This window comes from Acartia tonsa, chromosome 4 (assembly GCF_053477335.1).
Source record: "Acartia tonsa isolate MP-2025a chromosome 4, ASM5347733v1, whole genome shotgun sequence".
NCBI lineage: Eukaryota > Metazoa > Arthropoda > Copepoda > Calanoida > Acartiidae > Acartia > Acartia tonsa.
This window is the reverse complement of record NC_137263.1, coordinates 5,038,081-5,056,712: the sequence shown is the minus strand read 5'-3', so window position 1 is coordinate 5,056,712 and position 18,632 is coordinate 5,038,081. Positions and strand designations below refer to the sequence as shown.

Below are 18,632 nucleotides of genomic sequence, written 5' to 3'. Positions count from 1 at the left end.
TTACCAGAAATAGGGTAAATATGGTAAAAATTTACCAATAATTGTGGTAAAAACGGGTGGTAAAAATCACGAGAAAGTGGTAAAAAACGACCTTAATTATAGAAAAACCTCGCTTGTACACAAAACGCAAAAATAAAAAAAAAATTGTTTTCATTATTATCTTTATTGATTGAAACAACACTTAAACATATTTTTCTTGATTCTACTGCTCTGGCCGCGAAAACTGTTGCGCAACCTCCTGGATTTGCTGGGCACCGGCCCCATTCGACCTCGGTATCACTGATATTCAACCTGGAATAAAATTGCTCATTAGTTAATTAGATAATTACAGGGATATAAAGGGATAAGACAATGGCTGATAAATTGATGTTCATCTCTAATGATGATACACATCGTTACCCCTTCTGTAGATTACAATAAGTGATTGAAATGTTAGGACACTCAACTTAATGAACCAACCAATAAAAAATCAATAAAAGTACCCAAGGTTGTTAGGCCAAAGAATAAGAAAATGTTATTTGAAAACTTTGGGGGCTAGTGTAATTTACAGCCCAATGTCCCATCCCTCCCTACTAAATATCTAATCTATAATACAAAGTAGAACGATGTCTGTCCGTCCGTCTGTCCGTCCGTCCGTCCGTCCGTCCCAAAGATAAAGCCTATACTCGCTGTTTACGCAAATGTGTCAGAACTTCCCCCCCCCCCTTACTCTCACACCTAAATTTTTTCTTTTGAAAGCAAAAATAAAAGTGTGTAGGTTCGACTCCCCCTCTCCCCCCTCATTCATTTCCTACAGGCATCTTGACACGTGGCAAAAAAATCAGCAAACTTATCTAACTAAACATCTTTGAAAACGCAGAACGAGAAAAAATAAAGGGAAAGCTTACCTGGAAAACATAAGCAGTAACAACATCCCTGGCTAACAAGAACATGCTGTGTCCATACTACTCGGCATCATAACAGGGAACCCGATCTTGTCTGCCTCCGCCTTCAAGGTGTCCAGGCTCTGGTCCTCTCCGTGGTAACCGTGGATTACAGGTACGTTAGCGGCTTCCATGATCATCTAAAAAACAGGTTAAATATTAGAAAAATTGTAACGACAGACTTCTTTTAAATACACAGTTGCTTTTCCTAGAGCCTACTTGTGTTTCGTCTTAAAAGAGGATGGTTGGAGGGTTTTTACCAATGAAAATATTCGAGGTCATTTTTCCAAGAAGCGGTGTCATACCCCCCCCCCCGCCAAAAAAACAGCATAAACATTCCCTGAAAATTATGGAAGACCAGAAGATTGAGATCGTACAGGACAAATGAACAGACATCCTGTTACTCCGGTATAGTATAGAGTGTTATTTTTTTCTACTTGAAATCAACCAAAATAAGTTCCTGAGTAGCTACTCTATCATTTACCTTAGATGTAGACTTGATACCCATATCTCTAATGGCAGTGGACGGTGGACCAACAAATATAACTCCTTTCTCCTGATAAAAAAAAAAATTTAAATTAAAAGGTAGGTATCATTCTTATTAATATAATATTACATTCTTGAAATTAACCAGAAAAAAACGTAAGCAGTACAGTGGCGTGCACAGGGTTTTTACGGGAAGGGATGTAATCTTAGAGGTTTTTAAAAAACGGGGGGGGGGGGGGGAATCTACATAATTTTAATTTTAAGGGGTGTGTTGTCAACCCCATTCCTCACACTAATGACCGTGGACAAGATAATGAACGAAATATACATATATAAATCCCCAAATATATTGAACAAAACAACACCTTAGATTAGTTCAGACACTGCTAGTTTGAATGAACCAATCAAGATTTAAAGTTGTGAGCTAACGTGTTTATAAAACTTTGGGTACCAGTATAACTTCCAGTCTAATATCCACTCCCTCCCTGCAGTCAAATGGAAAATATTACCTGTCCAGGGATATAAAATACACGTGGATATTATTAATGACATATCATGGAAATTTGTTGTCATGAATTTAGGTTCCTAACATGGACTTCATATATTGGTCAGATCGTTTACCCAGAAGGAGGTAAGGGGGTGTTGTAAGGGAGGAATAAGGGTGTATCTTTATTTTAGCCCGCTGTGAGTACCGCTTTATTAGAGTACATGAAAAACTGGTGTAACATCCAGGTAATAATATATCCATTTACCCAAGAATCTTAAGGGATAAGACAATGGTCGACAAATTGATGTACTGTACATGTACAACCCCATTGATGATACACAAAATTACCCCTTACATAGATTACCTTTTGTGGTTGATACGTTTGGACACTCAACTTAATGTACCAACCAATCAGGGATCACTTAATCCCCAAAGTTGTTAAGCCAACGAATAAGAATACGTTATTATAAAAGTTTGGGGACACGTGTAGTTAACAGCCCATTGTCCCCTCCCTCCCTGCATTTACCTGGCAAAGATTAGCAAACTCGACATTCTCGGAGAGAAATCCATAGCCAGGATGTACAGCATCGGAGCCGGTTTCCGCCGCAACCTAAGATAATACAGTGTATGGTCAATAGTAACTAAGCCCCTAGAGGCCTCTAGGGGCACTTGAGTTAGTGGTGAGTTGAAATAGATCCCAACATTTTTTTATTTTAGTTTCAATAGAAAAAGTAAAAAAAATCCATCTTAAGGCTTAAATATGATCAGAAAATAGAATAAAACCAACTCAGGACCTATGTGATGCCTACCTAAAATAGAGAACCCAATCGGATCAGTAGTTATTTAGAAAAAAAGTCTTACTGCTTTATATAATAGGATGATGCATATAAGAGTTATTTTAAATCTTAATAGGTAGATTCTTCCAAGTTTCAATTTAAATTATCAATCACACCATTAAGCAAAAAACAACACCCATTTTTTTTGCAATGTGAAAGGTGTGGGGAGGGGGGGGGGGGCTGGGAAAGAGCCGACCCACTACCTTGAATTTTAATTTTTCAAAGTTTTTAAAAAATAAAATTTTTGGGGTAATTTTTCTTAGGCCTATAAAAAAATCCATGTATAAATTAAAACCTTTCCGAGACATACAATAAGCTTCAATGTAGAGGAGAGACGTGTACGTACGCTAGATATTTCGCTACAAACGAAGACAAACAAACATCCTGTTACTTTTATTTAAGGATTATTTTAATCAATCAATTCTTGTAATGTCCATCTAAAACTAATACCTAACAGTATAATGTCAGAGATATAAAGGGATAAGAAAATCTTTAATAAAGCAATAAAAGAGATGGTAGGCATTTAAAGTTAGCAAATTTGGAAATTACACTAATATATTTTGTTTATATACTAAATTGTTTAAAGTAAAAAGGTTCTTTGTCTTTAGCTTAAGATTTCGATAACTACTAAACCGATTGAGTTCTCCTTTATAGGTAGGAAAGCTTCTCATATGACACGGAATGGTTTTAGACTATATTTCTGTCCCCTATCTATCCTTTTTAATACAGAGCCCCTAAATGCTAGGGCCGCAGCCGCTAGCAATATCTAAACTAATCTTAAAATTTAAAATTTTACCTTGGTGGAGGGGATCTACCACCCCCTCTGCCACCACGTCCTCTGAAACCACCCCTGTCCCCTCCACGGTCTCTGCCTCTAAAGCCACCCTTATCACCTCCCCTTCCTCTAGAGCCACCTCTGTTATTTTTAAATGTTTTCATTTTGAAAAAAAAAAATTCGATGATTTTTAGTAAGTATTTTGGAAGATTAATTTTAAATTTTTTTATCTTAGGTACTGCTGTTTTATTAGCGCAGCAACTTTATAACAAAACTGTACGTCAGTCCATGGCGAAATTACAAAAAATGCATTGCTTTTAAACGTTACATTTAATAAATAGGCCTACCTAAAGATTTTCTAACTTTTACTTTTTAAAACAAAAACTTTCCTAGAGTAATGTGGGGGGCTGCGTCTTTCATACCTATCCCCGCCCCCACCCCGGCCTCTACCTCTGTAAGAACTGCGCCCCCTATCACCTCCGCCTCCACGTCCCCTGCCTCGTCCCCGGGATATTTCCACTCTCAGCCGTTCACCGGCATATAATGTACCGTTCATTTCCTTAAAAAATAAAGTGAAGTAAAAATAACTTCAAGACCTGAAGTTTGTTTAATAACAATAAGGTAAAAATAAATCAAAACAATTCCCTATAACTTAAAAATACCTCCTACCCTTGTGGAATATTCTAAACCCTTCTTGATCTCCCTAAACCTAACTAAAAGCAGTAGTGAAAGTTTCAAACAAAAAATTCAAGTAATGAAAAGGTGAAGGCAAGCCTTGACTTTTAAGGGGGTGGCAACACCCAGCCATTTTGTTGTAAAGAAACCAAAATATTGTTTGTATTATTATACAGATCTACAAAGATAAATATAAGCTGCGAAACTTTTCTGTAACTTACTTCTTCAACTGCCCCCTATGTTTTTTTAAATGCTGATCTGAGGTCTTGTTTCTTTACAATCTAAATAAAAGAATTTGTTATAATCAAAAACTATAGGTATGAAACTAAAAAAATACGACAAAAGTAGAAACCTTATACTTTTTAGCTAGACCAAAATAATCAGTAGTAACAAGTTTGAAATAGATAGGACAATTCCTACATGCTTGAATTAATGATAATAGCTATGAGTTTCGTCCATACAGACCGGCCATCCAACACTAATTATAGAAAAGCTTCGCGTTTACAAAAAACATAATTCCCTTCCACAAAATAACAATGATAACGTTTATGAGAGTAAAGCTCTCAAATAAGACAGTGGGACAAACGGAATTTTGTTGGTAAAACTTCAAGGATTTTAAGGGATAAGGCAATCCCCGATAAATTGATCCACATCATTAATGATTATTAACAAAATTACATCTTTATAATTATAATTTTTTTTTCAATTTTTTTCAATTTTGTACCCCCCCCCCCCCCCCCCCCGACTACCGACGAACAAGTATTTTAGGTTAGGTTAGGTTTTAGGCTAGGGAGCCGAGCGCTGCGGCTAGGCAGGCAAGGATAATACCACCTACTCTAATGAATGTAGAATATACGTGGATATTACGACAGGGGGAAAAAATTGTCGTTATTTTAGCTTGCTAACATGAAATTCGTTTATTGGTCAGTTTGTTCAACCAGTAGTAGGGTAAGGATTGGGTTTAAAGAAGGGGGGTATCTTTATTTTAGCCAGCTGTGAGCATCTCCTTATCAGAGTAAATGAAAATGTGGTACAACATCCCAGTAATAATATATCGATTATTTTTATAAACTTTAATGGAAAAAACATTAAAAAAATAATATACCTGTCTAGCTAACACTCTGGTAAGGGTTTCCATAGTCTTAAACCACTCCCGGATTAATTCTTCCCATAAAGTTAGTCCACTCAAAACCTAAAACAAACGAACTTATTTTGACAAGTAGAAAAGTTGGTGGAAAAATAATTCATCTAAATTAATGAAGCAAAAATTCGTCCCCAAACTTCATTTTTAATTCTTGATACAGATTTTAAAGGGTGGGGCTTAAAGGGTGTTAACTCCACTCAACCCGTAAAACCCCTTATTTGTTTCCCTTCAAAATTAAAAAAAAATATATTAGATTACCAACCTCAAACCTTTGAAATCCCTCATTTTATCCCTCTTAAAATTAAAAGCTTGACGTACAATCAACCATTGGTTGTCTTTAGGACGATTGGCAAATAGATCTGATTCCTGTACTGTAGAACAAATAAAACATTATGGAATGGATATAGAATATACGTGGATATTGATGACAGTGGAAAAATTGAAGTCAATTTAGGTTGCTAACATGAAACTCATTCAATGGTCAGTTTGTTTATCCAGTAGGACGGGACGGAATGGAGTAAAGGGGGCGAATTAGGGTTATCGTCATTTTAGCCCACTGGGAGTTTTACTTTATTAGAGAAAATAAAAATCTAGTGTAACATCCAAGTAATAAAATATCTATTTCTGCAGGTTATCTTAATTATAGTATAGCTAACATTACCTCTAGAAACTGATCCCAAAGTTCACAGGACACAACAACATAGAGATTAGCCTTGATCCATGTGACAATGAGGGTCTGGAAGATGGCCTGGGTCAACCTTCCTCCAAGGGTGTCCTCCCTGATAAGCATAGATAACTATTAACTAAAGATCTAAGAACAAATTAAATATAAATAGGCTATTTTTATTTAAGTGTGTAGGTAGGTATAAAGTATACTTTTTATCTAAAAATGGTATTTTTGTCTCTGATTTTATTTATCGCGTCGTATTATAGACAGCTTTCCGCGACTGGTAAAATGAGAAATTTTCAGATCAATAGCAATTTTGTTAGCCCCGAGGGGCCAAAGGACTGGCCTAACAAAGCTGGTATTGATAATATAATTTCTAGACTATTGTTCATAGAAAATTGTCTGTAATACGTAATTTTTCAGTATGGCCCAGAACCATTTTTAATCCAGGGGATATTTATCGGTTTCAAAGCCATACTGGAAACTCTTTGTTTTCAAATTTTTCAATATTGAAAAAAAAATTTCTAAGAGGATAATACCAAAAAAACAATTTAATGGACATTTTATATAATTCGAAAAATTTCTTCCTTTCCCTGTACCTTATAAAAATCGTCGGAAAAAGCCGTTTTTTAAGCAAACAAAAGCGCGTTTTGCTCTATCTGTGAGATATTATGAATAAGATAATGTTAAGATGAGAAAAATTTACGTTCACAGTCCCTTTAAAGACACAATACCTGTAATAATAATGTACAAACTTTTCAACCACTAATAATACCCTGGCCTTTCTAATTAAAGCCTAGGCAGAGCAATGCTGGTTAGCTCAAACGTGTACCGTGGTTTCTGTAGAACTGTTCTTCTGAAGCCAATACAGGGTTACGAAAGTTTAAATTGATGTTTTTTTTTTTTAATGTTAATATTAAATGTAATATAGTTTTGTAATGACATATAAAATATATATTCGATAGAATATAAAAAAATATAGTGCATTCAATATTAAAAAAAATATTTAAATATATATATAGTTGTTAACCATATATGATCCATATAAGAATCTATTTCCGGCCGGGTTCTTAAAAGATATTGCCGCGTTTTTTCGACATTTTTTAAGCTATGAATAACAAGCGCGACATTCGCGAAATCTAAAAGAGTATACAATGATTTATTTAATTATTTCGCTTTTGATGGTACGGCCTTCATAGAAAAAAAAAGATTATCTTCAATCCATTTTTGCTGCATATTAATTAATGCATCTTTTTAGAGCTGTGTTAGACATTAGAAAAATTGCTAAAAAAATAATTTAAAATTCAGTATTTTTATGTTATATACTCTGTTTGAAATTCTATCGTCAACGTTCAATCAATCAATGTCTAAAAAACGCCGAAAAAATGTGGCATTCATCTTTTAAAAACCCATCTCGGTGGTATTTCCGGTTGGCAAAGACAACATAAATATAGAAATCATGAAACATTGTTGTTCCACAATTTTGCCACATTTTTAAACATCTTGCTTAAAAAAAATCTTCCTTGTAAATTCTACAAATTTAAATATTTAGAGAAAATTGAGTAGTAATTTACTTCTTGATTCAAAATATTTGATTAAATTGAATCAAAACTAATAATTATTTTTGGCACTCTATATTCAAATAATCATAAGCTTATCCATAGTGCGCATGCGCGCACAGAGGTGCCATAAATTTCAAAACTTAAAAAATAAGTTTTGTAGCGAAATTAATTACTCTATAATTCGAAATCTCTGTCTTTCTTTTAGAAACATTCAGGGGAATATACGAAAGCTTATATTTATATTAAAGATGAAAAGTCGATAAATTCAAATGCACACGGCACATCTGCGTAAACACACCCTGGATTTTTTTTCTTTTAATTTTAATTCGTATGAAGCTAGCTCAAATAAGTAAATATTAAATTTGATATATTTTTGATGATGCGGGAGGATGTTTTAAAAGAAATGATGAAATAATTTTCAAGGTTTTAAAAAAAAGTTAGCTTCTTTTATGCGAAAAAATTCAATAAAAAGTAAAAATTTTTACCAAAAAGTTGGTCAAATTTTACCAAGTTTTTTTTTTTGTTAAAGTCCAAAAATTTGGACTTAGCCTAAAAATTTACCTTGTCAATTTTTACCAAAAAGTTGGTCAAATTTTACCAAGTTTTTTTTTTTGGCAAAGTCCAAAAATTTGGACTTAGCCTAAAAATTTACCTTGTCAATTTTTACCAAAAAGTTGGTCAAATTTTACCAAGTTCATTTTTTTTGGCAAAGTCCAAAAATCTGGACTTAGCCTAAAAAAATACCTTGTCAAATTTTACCAATTTTTTGGTAAAAATTGACCAAATTGCGTTTTTTTGTCTAAGTCCGAAAATTCGGACTTAACCTGAAAAATAGAGTTGTAAAATTGACCACATTTTTGGTAAAACTTCCAAAAGTGGTAAAATTAAAAAAAAAAAAAAAAATTTAAATTTAGGCTTCATTGTATAGAAGTCATTATTTTAAAGTACTACAACTGATTATGAAGAGCTGTTTTTTATTTAAAACACCAAAAACGGGTTTTTTTGTTTCGTCAAATTTTACAAAAAAAATGGTAAAATTTGACTAATTTTTTGGCTAAAATTTTTGCTGGTAAAATTTACCACGAAACTGGTATATTTTACCAGGTTGACCAGCTTTACCACTTTTCTGGTAAAACGATTTTTTTTCTGGTATTTCGTAGAACCTGGGAAATTTAAAGTTATATAACCTAAAATTTCTAATTATTTCTCTTCTTAATTCAATAACAAAGTTGTATAAAAACGTTGTTTAAGAAACCTTAAAACTAATAGTTGCTAATCAATTTCAAATTAGCTTTTGAGAAATTCTATGTATCGCGAGTGATTTACACTTATCAAATAGCGCCTTAAATAACCATGATTTACATGGCTGATATTTATTATAGATGGCTGAAATTTTGAATGAAGTTTCCACAAATCCATTAGTATAAAGTATTCTAAATTTATAGGCCTTAACTTAAAGCTAACCGTTGAATGGATTTAAAGGGATAAAGCAATGGACAATAAATTGATGTATACCCCCAAATAAAATAACCCTGCTGTGGATCAAAATTATTGGTTGAATAGTTTAAACCTATAGTTTTAGGTCAACAAATGAAAAAATTTGCTTTTAAAAACTTTGGGAACTTGTATAAGTATTCAGGGAGGGAGGGGACATTGGGCTGTTTAGTACACTAGTCCCCAAAGATTTATAATAATGTTTTCTTATACGTTGGTTAAAAACTTTGGGGACTTTGTATTTTGATTTATTAAATTAAGTGTACAAACGTTTCAACTGCTAATTTTAATCTACAGAATTGGTAATTTTTTTTAGGTGTACATCAATTTATTGGTCATTGCTATATCCCTTTAGATCCTTGATAATAATTGGTTTCTACATTTCCCACATTTTCCTGGATGCATTGTGGCCAAGATTCGAACCTGACCTAACCAGGCCCCGGCAGCAAGCAAGCATTATCAATTTTTCCAATGCCATGTAATTGATTGTCCTGGTGTGATTAAGTATAGCTCCCGTGTAATATTTGCAAAAAAATTAAAATAAGTATTGCATAAATCAAGGTGTCCCTCCGTTTACGCAAAAGTTTAGGCTAAATCTTGATAAAAGTTTATTCGAAAGACGTCACATCTATCTGCAATACAATTCTTAAAAGGGTTCTTTACAGGGAGAGAGGGGACATTCTGCTGTTTATTACACTAGTCCCCAAAGTCTCATAATAACGTTTTCTTATTGAATTTTTAACAGTTGGTTCATTTTGTTGAGTGTCCAAATGTTTCAACCATTAATTGTAATCTACAAAAAGGGTTATTTTGTTTGGGGATGTACATCAATTTATCGGCCATTGTCTTACTCCTTTAGATACAGGGTTCTTTTTAGGTAGTTTAGGTTAGGTTTGTTTAGATTAAGTAAGATTTATGAGTGCCTAGATGGGTTAGTGTCCTGCAGGGTTTGAGTCTCGCAACTGGGAAAAAAATAATTTGTATTGCTACTTTGGTTGGGGTAGGGTTAGGTTAATATCACCTGGTTAGGGATTCCTATGGGGCTAAAATGGGTGGTTATGAGTTCCAGATAACACAATAACATTTAATTTTCACAAAAAAATTATTTGAATAAAAATTAGAATTCTACAATTTGTTGTTGTGATTGAATAAAATATTGAAACCGGAGAGGTATCTTATACAGTGCATTCACTCTACCAAGCAAATTCTAGCAGGCACAGATACACCAGAACTCACTTTGACTTTGGAGACTTTTCTACAACTTTTAGCCGGTGCCTTTGGCACCTCAGGGCTAAAAAAACTAGTTTTAATCTTATAATTGTACATTCTATATCCGCGGAAAGCCGTTTATAATACGATGCGAGAAATAACTATTCTCTATCTTTTATGCGAGTGAGAAATTATAATTATTATGCCAAAATGTTTGTATGCTTATTATACATTGTAATACTTTCATTTTCATCTGTAAAAGAAGTTATACAATAATTAAAGGGATCTGTTTTTTTCCACTGAATTAAAAGGTGTAATATCCTTACCAAAAATCATAAAAGCTTCGTTAGTATTGCACAAAACTGTAGTTGTCATTATCAAGTCTTGGTAATTTAAGTAATTTCTATAGAAATCATGTTTAAAACATTTTGTTTGTAATTACATATGAAACCTAGTTAATCCTTATACTTATCAGTTCTTATCAAGATATTTTTTGCAACAAAAAAATATTTTTATATTTTTATATTCTACACAAAAGGTAGAATTGCCCTTTATGAGAGACTTTGCAAATTTAAATTCATTATTTGATTTTATTTTATCAAAAATTTTAGTTTTAAGTTTTTGTTTGATAACATAATACATTTCATAAGTAAATAAGCAAAAGAAAATTTAAAATTTTTTTTTTACCTTTAAAAACATTTGTTTAATTTTGTGTCTTTTTGAGCGAATGTTGATTCCCGCTATTGATATCTACATCTTACTATTTGCAAAATTAAGAATATATGAATAATTATCCATCTATCATTTTGCATTCTGTATATTCTCTTCTCTCTCCAACTTTATCTATTTTTCTCTCTCGCTCTTTTAATCTTTCGCTCTCACTATCTACCTCATTCGTTCTTTCTATCTCTATCTCCCTCTTGCTATCTCTCTCTCTCTTTCTTGCTCCGAGTATTTTTTTCTTTTTCTCGGAATTGCATTTAGAATTGCATTTTAGAAGAGATGCATTTGTACCAGGGATTCAGGTATAGGACAATGCAAGAAAAATCAAATTTCACCCAACTTTTTACTTAAATTTTTACTATATTTGCTTTTATTTTTGGGGAGAACAAAGGGCTGGACATAAATTTAATCATCATTGACCCCTCCAACCCTGATTTTTTACACACAGTGCAATTTTCAGTGTATAAGTTTGTGTGTGTGTGTGTGTGTGTGTGTGTGTTTGTGTGTGTGTGTGTTTGTGTGTGTGTGTGCTTGTGTGTGTGTGTATGTGTGTGTAAGTGTGTGTGTGTGCAGGCTTGTGTCATGGTATAGTTTGTGTGTATATTTTTGTAATTTATACTCGAGCACCTGACATAGCAGCAGTAGGAACCATTTTTAATGTCTTCACTTATGACTCGGTGTCGGACCGAGATTCGAACCACGGTCGCGGGCTAGGGTGTAGTTAGATCTCAGTAAGTACATTTTTTTTACAATTTTCAGTGTTTTATTTTGTATTATGTTACCATTTTGTGTAAAAAATATATGCATATTTCGGGGTACTTTTTTGTGTATGTTTGATGTGTTTGAAGTACGTGTGCTGTGTGTTTATTGCCATAGAGAAGGGAGTATGGGCTGTTTATTACACCAATCCCCAAAGTTTGATAATAACATTATCTTATTTGATATCCTAGCAACTTTGGAGACTTTCATTGAATTTTGATTAGTTTGTTCATTAAGTTTTAGTCCAAACGTTTCAACCACTAATTGTAATCTACAGAACGGGTAATATTGTGTATCATTGGGGCTGTACATCAATTTATCGGCCATTGTCTTATCCCTTTAGATCCCTGGTGTTTATTGCATATTGCAAAGTATGAAGTGAGTGGATATGAAACGAGTCTAGATTATAATGAATATCAGATGCATAATTTTCTGTTTAGGTTTTTATATTTATTTTATGCATTTTCTGGCCCAGGGTTAGCCAGCAGCCAGCCGTTTGCATTGTCTTTAAGGCTGTATCAAATTTCAGGCTCTAATTGAAGCTTTTAATAGTGCTTATAGAAAATGACGTTATACCGGCCTGCCATGAGTTAATTAAATGATACTGGCCTGCCATTGGTATTTTATTCAGTGAATTGGCTTATCATTGGTCATTTGTATTTTATGACGTAATTTTTGATATAGGCACTATAAAGAGCTTCATCTAATCGGATGGATAGTTTGGAAATTTGTGTAAAAAAATGAATCTTTGTTGCCTTCCCTGCATTTTTAAAGATGCAATTGCAAAGTAGAGTATGACTACCCATTAAATCAAACTGTGCTATACTTTCTTCTGGAAATATGACGTCCATGTTAAAAAAATGGTCAACTAAATTTTCAGTTGATCAAAAAAATGGTATGTAACAAAAGTCTACACTTGAAAAAAAATATTTCTAGATACCAACCTTGTATTACAATTTTAACTTTTGAAAAAGAATAACTTTATTTCTAGGTAATTCTTTAAACGATAGAGGGTAGATTGTTCGAGTTTAAAAACAGCAATAATGAAGAAACATTTTCGAATCCCTTTTTAGTGCCTAAAAAAATGATGTCATACAATACATTGGACCATTAATAGTCCAATACACAATTACTAATGACAGGCCAGTAATATTGACCCATGGTAGGAGAGTATGACGTAATTTTTCATAAGACCTCCTAAATCTTCCATTATCTTTGGGACAAATAAGCTTTAATACAAGTTCCTTATATGGAATTTTTTTTTTACAGTTTACACGTCATGTGCGTGAAGGAACGTGCAAATGCACGAGTGCATGCAAACTTGCATACGCTCATACTTTCATACTGGCATGCTCCAAATAAGGTTCCTCATACAGGTCATGCACAATTTTAAGCTGCAATGCTTCTCTTTATTCTGTGTATGTATGTTTGTCTATCCTACATTAATGTCCTGAAAATCCCTCTAAGGGTGTGCAAAAAATGCATTAGTTTCTAAAACACGAATTGCGCGTCTTGTGTTAATGGTAGAAAAATACTCCGCATGCCATTAGAACTGCTCTGAGCTCTAGTTTTTAGAAATATAAATATTATCTTTATGCTGTTTGTACTTTTAGTAGCTATGGTGAAAAGTGTGAGGAAGGTTGGAAAATACAACTTTTTTTGCACACCATTTATGATAGATTAACCGTTTGATTGAAACCTTATAAAATACAAATTTACTTAATGTTTGTAGTTAAGAAAATCCTTATTATTATACAATCTTCTAAATGATAAAAGCTGTGCAACCTACGTTATTTACATCCTTGTTTCATTTAAATTTCAGCAAATATTTTTAATTCCCCTGTCTTCCTTGTTAATTACATTTTTTATCAAAATAATTTTGCAAACTCCTGTATTTTGTAAGCTTTGATATAACTCCTGTTAAATCTAAATGACCAAAGATTATTTTTCTACTAAAATTTTTTGAAAATCTCAAAAGTTATGGTTAGGTTAAGGGGTATTGGAGAGTGTTGCTGGTTTTAGATTTTTCTAAATAAAACAGTTTCTTAGCGAGGAGGGTGAAGTATTAATATTTAACAGGGAGGAAGGGGGCATCAGAAAATAATCCTGACTCCAATATTTTTAAATTAGCTCTGAAATTTGATGGGTTAAAATCTTTAGGGGTTATAATACATTTCATTATTGTTCAAACTTTTCTACGAATAATTTTTATGTGCTCATGGAGTAATTTTGTTTGTCATAACTGGTGTCTTATCCCCTAAGAACCCTGAGATTTTTAAGGACATTTCCTATTTACAATAATGAATATTATTTACAAAAGTCTGTCTTAAAGTTAATAATTTCTTAATATTACCAAGAAAAACTAATAAAATACTTAGAATACCAGGGGCTAAATTAGAGTATTGTCATATAATTCAATAATTTTCTTAGAAAAATCAAATCTAATCTAATCGCCAGACTTTACTTTTTTCACGGATGCGGGGAAATAACAATGGAAAAAGTAATATTTCAAACAGTTTAATGTACAATATTAGTCCAGTGTTAAGTTAAAAATACTGAGTAAACCCTAACAACCGCAGGATTAGAACCAGTTTTCACTCATACTGAAAAATCATGTATAGCATTAAGTTACATACAATTTTCTACTAATATCAAACTAAAAATCATATCATTATTACCAGTTTTGTTAGCTCGGGCCTTCGGCATAAGACGTAACTGGTTTTAATCTTATAAAAATTTTCATATTAATATCCACGGAAAGCTGTCTTTAATACGATGCGATAAATAACTTGCCGCGCATCCCTGCAATTTTCAGACATTATAATTTAAAATTGAAATGTCAATATTATTTCTTTATTGATATTATGTATAGGCCAGGGATAAAAAGGGAAATGGCAATGGCCGTAAAATTGATCTACATCATCAATGATAAAACAACGAATAAACAATTCTGTAGCGGTTGAAACGTTTGGACACTTGACTAAATAAACCAACCAATCAAACTTCATTAAAGTCTCCAAAATTGTTAAATCAGCGAATAAGAAACGTTATATCAAAACTTTTGGGACTAGTTTAATAAACAACCCAATGTCCCCTCCCTCCCTGGCATAAAACTGTAATTTACGCAGAATAAGATGAGAAAAAAAAATAATTTTTAAACAAATTAAATCAAGGACAATTATTTCGTTAGATATCGCAGCGATAACATTACACAAGTAATAAGTAATTGCATTTTTTAGTAGAAGCTTTCAGCCCCTATACTGGCATATCATTGGTGGTCAATTAAAATTTATGCTTGCCTGCCATTGGTAATCTAGCCTGTGCATTGGCCAATCATTGGTCAATGTTTTGTAAGACGTAATTTTTTATACTCGCTATAGAGAGTTTTTTGCAGTTTCAAATTAAAGCTCTAAAATTCGTCAATAAATAATAAAGTTGCTTTACCAAAATTGTAGTGCCAAAGATTTTTTAAAAATTGCGCTTACCTTCAATTTTTTAAAAAATAATTCAACATTATTTGTCATGTTAAATGTTATTTTAATCTTTCTAACGAATAACTCTTTTATTTAGATTATCCATCTGGTTCTGAATAACTTTCCATTTACAAAAATAAATCAGGTAATGATTTTTAAAAAAAGTTTAATGTATAAATGATACAACCACTACTACAAAAAATGTTGCCATCTTAATCAACAATTTTTAATAGTTATTTATAGACAGCTTTCCGCGCATTTTGAGATGAAAAATTATGAAATTAAAACTGGTTTTGTAAGCTTACAAAATAAACTAATATTAATCTTAAGATTTTGTATTTTAATATTCGTGGAAAGCTGATATATAACTATAAAAAATTACGATAATACGATGCGATAAATAACTATTCTTGAGGAAAATTTTATACAAACTTATGTGCGTGCTTTAGAAAAGTTTAATATCAAATAAATTTCTAAAATTCTAAAATTCTGTTTTATTTTATTAAATTAACATAATTTATAAAATGCTAATTAGTAATTTTTTAAAATTTAAATTAGGCATGTGAAGAATTGCAAATATTCTGTTCCACGGCAGACCCTAGTCAACTAAATAAGCTTAAACGGTTAAAGGTGAGGTTTTTAAAATCATTTCGATCTAATAACAGTAAACTATTTTATACTGAAACAATATTTATTTTAATTTTTATGATCTTGAATTGATTATCTCTCTCAACATCCTGATATAAAAATAACAGGACGTCTGTCTGTCTGTACCTAGGGATCTCGTTAACCACTGAACTGATATGGTTCTCTATACAATGTAGCTTCTCATAAGTCCTGGGCAGAATTATAACTCTTTTATGAAGAGAAATCGTTACTAGAAAAAATTATCTTCCATAAAAAAATACCTTTTTTTAAAAAAAGATCTTCTTTTTGTCAGGTATTACCGGTGAGTACAAACCAGTGCGGCCTGATAACCAAATCTGATGCTGAAAGACTGTGCTCCTATATCCTCACCCCGCCCTCCAGAGATGCTTCCTCGCCGCCGTCAACATCTGCCGCCGCCAGCCCGCCCGCCGCCGCCTTAGACTCGCCGCAGTCTGGAGCGTGTGTGCGCGTGCAGCACAATTGCTTTGGGAAGTGTGTTGGCAGCTTGCGTCTGTCCAGGGTGCAAGAGGCCTCTGGGGCCAGCCAACCTGATCCATGCATAGGTAAGTTTGATTCCTAGGACAACAATGTCCAATATATTAGGCGAATAGTCTCTATGATCAAGTAACAAATTTACACATTAACTAACATACATTCGCATTCGACAAAACCAATTTTTTACAATATTCTTTCCCGTTGGTTTAATCCTATTTTATATAGTGGTAAGGTTTTTTTTTGTCTGAAGCTTAAGATCTTAATAACTACTGTAAAGATTTTGTTCTCCTTCACATTTAAGCATCTTGTAGTTCCAGGGAAGGTTTTTTTTAAAAACTATTTTGAAGGATGGTACCACCACTCTCCCAAGAGAAATATTCCTAGAAAAAAATTAAGAATTGTTAAAATGTTGTGGACCAATGGTCCAAAACAAAATAAATGACCCACCCGATTTATTTTACATTTTGCACAGATTCGTTCAAAAAAAGAGTTGTACTCAATTTGCTAGTGCCAACTCTTTGTCTCTCTCTCCTTACTTTACTTCTACCCAGGGATCTATGGGGATAAGATAATGGCCGGTAAATTGATGTTCATCCCCAATAATGATACACAAAATTAACCTTTCTATAGATTACAATTAATGAACACTCAACTTAATGAATCGACCAATCAAAGATCATTAAAAGAACCTAAAGTGGAGAAGCCAATGAATTAGTAATCCTTATTATAAAACTTTGGGGACTAGTGTAACAGCCCAATGTCTCCTCCCTCCCTGCAATTTGATAGTGCCAACTCTTTCTCTCTCTCCCTCTCTTTATCTCTCTCTCTCTGTCTCTCTCTCTCTCTCTGTCTCTCTCTCTCTTTCTCACTCCTTATTTTACTTGCACCTCTCTTGGGAGCTGAAAGACTAAAATTAAGATGAAGGTTAAGAACTACGCTGGCCTGAAACATGTCATTATCATCAAAATCAACGATTTTGAACGAGTTCTAAATTCAAAATTGCATAATATTTGAGAAAATGAATGCTGCATATATGCATTTCAGAATTTTTTCTTCCAATGTCAACTTTTTTTTGTATCTAATATGCGAGTGTTTTTCTCACTTAAATGTGATTTTGTTTCTATGCGTGAGCAACAAGATCACGTTTAATCATAGAATAGAGGAGAAAAGCTTTTGAAAATAGAGAGAGTTAAAAAATGCTGTGGTTATGTTATAAAACATGAGCCAAAATCACTTGTTTCAAATTTTTAAAAAATCATTAAACTTCTATTATTAAGATTAATAAAAAGATTATTTCTAAATTTCATTAAATTTTTCGAAAGTGTTAGATGATAATATTTTACAAAAGATTTATTAATAGCAACTAATGTAAAAGAAAATAATATTTTTCTTCATTATTTTAGCTGTACCATAATTATGTAAATTGTAAAAATCCAAATGCGCAAGGTACCTTTATTAATAAAACTTGTTAATTTTATGTGCTTATCATGAAATTTCAATAAAAAAAGCTGGAACATTTTTTTGTCCAAATTTTTTTTTATTTGATACCATTGTGTTTTGTGCAGTAATGCAGTTTGGCTGGCCTGGCAAGCGCACACACACACACACAACACACACACAAACACAGCACACCCACACACAAACAACGCACCAAAACACACACACAAACAAGTGCAATTGCTAATGCGACAGTTTTCATTTAAAACTTTTTTATTGTTTCAACTTGGGGCGGCAAAGTATAATGTAGTAGATATAAAATAGCGGGGGGGGGGGGAGGGGTGGCGCTCATTTTGACAATGGCGTTAAGAGAAAGAGAGATGGAGGGTAAATGGTAAAACAGGGGCGGATAGAAAAGTATTTTTTTGTTAAAACTTTTTTTTATTTTTAGAGTACACGCAATTTTACATTTAAAGTGAAAAATTTGAAATTAAAGTGTAAGAGAAAAATACACTTAATATTTAGTTTTATTTTATTTTTCATTATTTTATGACAAAGAAAAAAAAATCGTCAAAGGCTATGTAAAGGTCAAACTGCAAATAACTATAAAAATTGAATAATTATTTGTTGTTTCATTATTTAACATTTAATATTGAAAAAAAAACTTAAAAACACAAAATTTAAAATCCATCAAAAAAGAATTTGATGATTTTAGGTAAATTAGGGTTAAAAAGAGCCCCGCAAGATTATAGCACCCCATAGTGTCTAAAACTAAAATATTTGTTAAAAATTAAAATTATTTTTTTTGGTGCATAAGCTTTGTCTTAGGGTCCTAACTG

General features: G+C 32.6%; 2 protein-coding genes across 5 annotated transcripts in view; one reads left to right on the top strand and one right to left on the bottom strand.

The window, feature by feature from the left end:
• The window catches only part of LOC145315752 (uncharacterized), an 80,772-nt gene that overhangs the window by 1,974 nt on the left and 60,166 nt on the right, over positions 1-18,632 (top strand). The window contains exons 3-5 of the mRNA XM_080155800.1: positions 15,311-15,358; positions 15,772-15,843; positions 16,154-16,424. Coding sequence (XP_080011926.1) covers positions 15,311-15,358; positions 15,772-15,843; positions 16,154-16,424 — 391 coding nt within the window. The remainder of the gene's footprint in view (positions 1-15,310; positions 15,359-15,771; positions 15,844-16,153; positions 16,425-18,632) is intronic.
• On the bottom strand, positions 148-6,979 carry LOC145315754 (uncharacterized). Of its 4 annotated transcripts, none has more exons than XM_080155803.1 (10): positions 6,728-6,979; positions 5,988-6,105; positions 5,288-5,374; positions 4,404-4,463; positions 3,899-4,066; positions 3,529-3,650; positions 2,423-2,506; positions 1,408-1,479; positions 888-1,063; positions 148-291 (listed from the first exon to the last, which is right to left on the bottom strand). In XM_080155803.1, the coding sequence occupies exons 5-9, from the start codon at positions 4,061-4,063 to the stop codon at positions 1,060-1,062; spliced, it is 447 nt and encodes a 148-aa protein (XP_080011929.1). In that variant the 5' UTR covers positions 4,064-4,066; positions 4,404-4,463; positions 5,288-5,374; positions 5,988-6,105; positions 6,728-6,979; the 3' UTR covers positions 148-291; positions 888-1,059. The 4 variants fall into 4 exon arrangements, with proteins under 4 accessions (XP_080011929.1, XP_080011930.1, XP_080011928.1 ...); XM_080155804.1 differs by having other exon boundaries at positions 6,826-6,936; XM_080155802.1 differs by lacking the exon at positions 4,404-4,463 and having other exon boundaries at positions 6,826-6,978.

Coding starts and splice junctions, on each gene's coding strand:
- LOC145315754 (XM_080155802.1), bottom strand. CDS start 5,320: ATGGAAACCCTTACCAGAGTGTTAGCTAGACAG. Junction 2,507..3,528: donor GGTAGATCCCCTCCACCAAG/GTAAAATTTTAA, acceptor GTATTATCTTAG/GTTGCGGCGGAAACCGGCTC. Junction 1,480..2,422: donor AGTTTGCTAATCTTTGCCAG/GTAAATGCAGGG, acceptor TTTTTTTATCAG/GAGAAAGGAGTTATATTTGT.